At 40.4% G+C, this 4,795-nt stretch overlaps 2 protein-coding genes and 1 long non-coding RNA gene across 3 annotated transcripts; all 3 read right to left on the bottom strand.

The window, feature by feature from the left end:
* Positions 1-2,137: 2,137 nt before the first annotated feature.
* LOC122031145 lies at positions 2,138-2,579 on the bottom strand. Its single transcript, XR_006125755.1, has 3 exons — positions 2,454-2,579; positions 2,286-2,376; positions 2,138-2,194 (listed from the first exon to the last, which is right to left on the bottom strand). It is a non-coding gene; the product is annotated as an uncharacterized LOC122031145 (long non-coding RNA).
* Positions 2,580-3,430: 851 nt separating this feature from the next.
* On the bottom strand, positions 3,431-4,204 carry LOC122031392 (60S acidic ribosomal protein P2B-like). Its single transcript, XM_042590507.1, has 2 exons — positions 3,779-4,204; positions 3,431-3,711 (listed from the first exon to the last, which is right to left on the bottom strand). The coding sequence occupies exons 1-2, from the start codon at positions 3,864-3,866 to the stop codon at positions 3,431-3,433; spliced, it is 369 nt and encodes a 122-aa protein (XP_042446441.1). The 5' UTR covers positions 3,867-4,204.
* On the bottom strand, positions 3,976-4,236 carry LOC122031391 (ethylene-responsive transcription factor 3-like). The gene has a single exon (XM_042590506.1). It carries the CDS (start codon positions 4,234-4,236, stop codon positions 3,976-3,978), a length of 261 nt encoding a protein of 86 aa, XP_042446440.1.
* Between the last annotated feature and the right edge of the window lie 559 nt (positions 4,237-4,795).

Here is a 4,795-nt window from a genome sequence, read left to right as displayed (position 1 = left end):
GATTTGAGAAGGAAGATCAAAGGTCAATTTTGAATTGACCATTTGCCACCTCATTTGTGAGTTGGCATAAGGTGGACCATTGATGATGCTCCACATCATCATGGTTGCACATGTGTGTGACACCTCATGGAGGTTACAAATCCCCTCTTTAATGGCCACATTAAATGGGAAGGGGGTTACACACACATGAAGGAGAGTGAATGCAATTCATTCTCATTCATTCCATCTTCTTCCTCCTTAGCTCTCTCTTGCTTTCTCCTCTCTTTTGGTCGTGGGTTCCATGAAGGGAGAGAAGGTGGTTGAGTTGTATTCCAAGAGAAGAAAGAAAGGGTGAAGGTCACAAAAGAGGAGACTACTTCTTGAGTGTAAGAGTTTCCTTTCTTCTTTCTTTTTCCCTCCATTTAAATCCTATCCGAGAGCTCTAGAAAGTGCTAGCACACTTGGGGCTCTCTTCTCCATCCTTTGAGTGTGAGAGACACTCCTTGTTCGTGTGGATATCACTAGATAAGTATCTACCTTGATACTTTGGAGATCCGACAAGTACCTTGGACGAGCGGGATTTTGCAAGGGCACGCATCGAAGGTAAAATGGTTTTTCCTTTGTAGATCTACTGTAGATCGTAGTATAAAACTCGTATTTGTGTTTTCGAAATTTTTTCCTTGCACGGATCTACGGCTTTGGGTGATTCGGGGTTTCCGCGACGCGAAAAGCGGTTTTCGCGGCCCGAAAAACCCAACATATTCAAATTGACTTGTGACATCCCAATTCAGTGGGTATTCCTTATAATGAAAGCTAGAATGTGGTTGCCGAAATCAAAGACATCATATTCTAAGCCATGTTTAAAGAGTTTTTACATGTATGTGATATTATATAAGATCCCATCATCATAGTAAAAATAATCCTATTGTTGCAACAGAAGTACATGCATATGTGTATTATAGTTGGCAGTGAGACCAAGGATGTGAGAGAATTTTTTTTCCATGACTGTGAATATATAGCAACATTGAATATTGGTGGGCAAGTGTTTTAGATTTCTAAATAAATCATTTCATAAGATTTCACATAATGGAAAAAATACTTGAAGGTTTTTTGTGATTCAGTTGGTTCCACAAGTAGATATGGTTAGAAAATATCCTCTGAACTCTTAAGTCAACATATCTTGGATCACGAACAAACACATATAGAGTAGGCAATGAAACATTTGAAAATAAAATACTAATGAAGTCACAAATAAGGTTATTCATTTGTACCAAACATAAATATTTAACTAATTTTTTTTAAGGAAATTGCATTTTCCAATGCAATTTGATCTCATGGTACTCCTTTTACGACTAAAACCCTCAACACCAAAACATGTTATAGCACAATTCCCCATGGAAATATCTAGAGCATTAACTACTAGTCTTGGGTAGTTCTGCTCCCTGGTGTTGGCTAATGATTGAGACTTAACTATTCAGCAAAACAAATCACAGAGTGATTTTCCTGTTTAAGTCTGTGATCAAGAGCATATATTACTTTCTATACTAAAAAAGAAAATGAATGAGGCTACATTGAATTTATGACATTTGACTTTAGCAAATAGACGTGCTTTTTTAATGTTTGTTGAGGATAAACATGCACAGTTAAGAAGCAAAAGAGAATCAATTGGTTAAAGAGACAACCAGAAGAAAGTAAGACTGCTACATATTCTACAAAGTACACTTACATACACAAATATAGTTTAATCTATATGCAGATTGGAGAAATCTCATGTAACCATTAGTACAGAGAATGGAAATGCAAGAATAGAGTGCACCCATGCAAACATAATTGTAATATGTAAAAATAGTGATACATCTGGGAACAAGTAACAGATAAAATCCTTCACTATCAAATATAGCTAATAAAAGTTTAAGCATTGGCACATAACCTGCCATGATTAGGTAACAGTGATTAAAAGTAAGTGCAGGCCGTCTTTGTTTGACTGAAGCTGCATCATCCTAAAGATGATGATGCATGAGCAAATGAAGGTCTTACTGAATGGTTTCAACACTCATCTAATTATCAGAAGAATAAAGTTGACCATATTATCATGTACCTGCTGCAATGGTTTCTCTCCCTGGCCAACTTTAGCACCAGAGGAGTGCACGTCAGGAGCACTAGCTAAACCCAATCTCGACTTATGGAGTAGAACTCTATTTTTCAAATTGTGTATCTATTTATGACCATATCAAAATGAAATATTAATAATTATACTGTCCCAAGTAAAAAAAGGTTATTAGAAAAAATATTTCAAAAGTATTAACCTGTTTGGATCTTCCATCATCCAGCTTTTGCCTTTTAATAGCTTGATTTTCTTGTGCAATTCCAATAGACGTTATATTCTTTGCAGCAACACTACCAGGACACCAGTTATAGATAAAAACATGTCATGGTAATTCATGATAGAATATCTGCAAAATCGAAATCCTTACTTGGTCACATTCTTAGCATTTTTTGAAGGTTGGCCAGAGGACAACTTGCTTTTCTCCTTTAAAACAGATGGTTTTTGAATTGAAACAGTTCTCGTAGCAGTTAAATTCTTTGAACTGCTTAGTGTTGCTACTCCTTTCCTTGCTCTCAAATTAGGAACAAAGGACAGTAATAACCATAGGAAAAGCTAGATTGAAATTTACAGAAGCTCACTTTCAAGTATAACAAAATGCAGAACACTAAGCTTCCCAGAATAAGTGCTGAATAAATTTCTCCCAGGTGATCATACACGACTGCTGGGTTGAAGATTCCAAACCTTCAAAGATAATTCAAGAAGCACTGGTCATAGTTAAAAGTTAGAAGTATGTTAAAATAAAGATAAATACACATGAATTGCCAACCGATGTCAAAAAATGTGCATACATGTAGAGGAAAATAAGAGATGCAACTAGGTGTCTATAAACCACTCATCTAACTCCCTGCAGAGAAACAAAATCCTACGTATGCACAACAATACGAAAAAGTATGAAATTAAACCATTTAATTACATACTTGAGGTATGAGTTAAACATAGGAGATCAACAAATTTAGCAATAACAATGGTAATCATCATGGCGACTTATCATTAATACTAACAAAGATTTCCTTTTTCCCTCCACCCCTTACATCTTCAACTCTAATTAATCCAAATACTTGAGAGTTTATGCACTTTACTAACAATATTCAGTCTTTGTCTGCATGACTTTATGCCTCTGTATATGCTTTGTGAACCTTGATCACAAGATAGGACTTTACCATGTGCTATTAAATTTGGAAAAAGTGGCATACTTGTAGCCGTTTAAGTGATATGCTAGTATATAAAATAAAAAAGATTGCCATTACCTTCAAAACTTACAACAAATAGCAATCAAACCAATCTCCATAGCTTGTGTTTTCCAAAAACAGAAATTGGAAACGAGAAAGAAAAAAAACCACAAATTTATGTCGGAAACGAAAATTTGCGGGAGGGAAAGACAGGGAGTTTCACCTCGTCGGATTCCTCCTTCTCCTCCACCTTCTCCTCCTTCTTAGGCTCCTCTGCAGCTGGGGGGCCGCCCGCGCCACCGCTACCATGGGCGGCGTCCCCGATGGCAGCCACAGAGCCACTGGAGGGCACGGAAGCGAACTTCTCCCGGCCGGCAGTGATGACTTCCGTTATGTCCTTGCCCTTGACTTCCGCGAGGAAGTGGTTGATCCTCTTAACCTCTGCCTCCGCTCCCACTACAAGCAAGAAACAAGGATCACCGAAATGAAACCAAGATAAATATGAGAGGGAAGAGAGTTCGACCTGATTCAAGGATGGATCTGATATCATCGGCGGAGGGGTTGGGGTTGCCGCCGAGGACGACCAGGAGATAAGCCGCCACAATTTTCATCTTCGCTTCGAGATTTGCAGACGACGATGTCGCTGTTGCAAGGTCTCGGACCTCTCGGTGATGAGTGCGTAGAATGAGGTGGGTCGGCTTAATTCCAATTTGTATCTTATCAAAACCCTAGGGTTGGGTCAGCGGAGGGAGGGCAGCGGAATGCAGGAGTAGGGGTGGGAGACGCAGCGGCGGCGGCGGCTAGGGGAAAGTTGGTCTTGGCCTTGGAACTATGGAACGCGCGAGCGGCGGAGTCGTAGGCCAGAGCGGCAGCCTCGGCCGAGTCGAAGGTTCCGAGCCACACCCTGACCTTCTTCCAGGGGTCCCTGATCTCGGCCGCGAACCGCCCCCACGGCCGCTTCCGCACGCCGCGGAACCGCATCTACGCTACTACCGCCGCCGGCTCCACCAGAACTCGGCCTTTCTTCATTTGGCCAACAGATCGACGGAATGAAAAGGAACAAAAGAAGGGGGAAGAGGGAGCGAGAAATGGGATCAAAGGAAGAGGAGTGTTAATTTCGCCATGTCGAATTCTTCAAAATTGGTGAGATAAATTGGCTGGTTGCTTCATCCAAGGCGAGGAGAAACCCAAAAGAAAGGGCGCTAAGAAAGTCCGCCAGAATTTTGGTTCATAGACACCGATTTTAAAAACCGCAGTTAAAATCGGTGTCTATTAATGAAAAAAAGGCGCTCATAGACATCGGCTAAAAAAACCGATGTCTATGAGCGAAAATCTGCGCTCATAGACACCGATTTTTGGAAAAATCGGTGTAAAATACTCAAAGACATCGGTTTTTGCTTAAAACTGTTGTTGTTCCGCTGATGTCTATGAGCGATTTTGTTGTAGTGCTAAGCCCAACACTGTTCTGATGGTTCAGAAACATAAGTGCAAGGGAAAGCCCAAAGGCAAGGGAAAGTCCCAAGCCAAGGGCAAAGGCAAG

Source organism: Zingiber officinale, chromosome 11A (assembly GCF_018446385.1).
Source record: "Zingiber officinale cultivar Zhangliang chromosome 11A, Zo_v1.1, whole genome shotgun sequence".
Classification (NCBI taxonomy): domain Eukaryota; kingdom Viridiplantae; phylum Streptophyta; class Magnoliopsida; order Zingiberales; family Zingiberaceae; genus Zingiber; species Zingiber officinale.
Note: the sequence above shows the minus strand (reverse complement) of the source record. Positions and strands in the feature narration are given on the sequence as shown.

Excerpts from the sequence above, each read along its gene's own strand:
- LOC122031392 (XM_042590507.1), bottom strand. The coding sequence starts at position 3,866 with ATGAAAATTGTGGCGGCTTATCTCCTGGTCGTCCTCGGCGGCAACCCC. Across the intron at positions 3,712-3,778 it reads CAGATCCATCCTTGAATCAG|TGGGAGCGGAGGCAGAGGTT; the intron begins GTCGAACTCTCT and ends TCTTGCTTGTAG.
- LOC122031391 (XM_042590506.1), bottom strand. The coding sequence starts at position 4,236 with ATGCGGTTCCGCGGCGTGCGGAAGCGGCCGTGGGGGCGGTTCGCGGCC.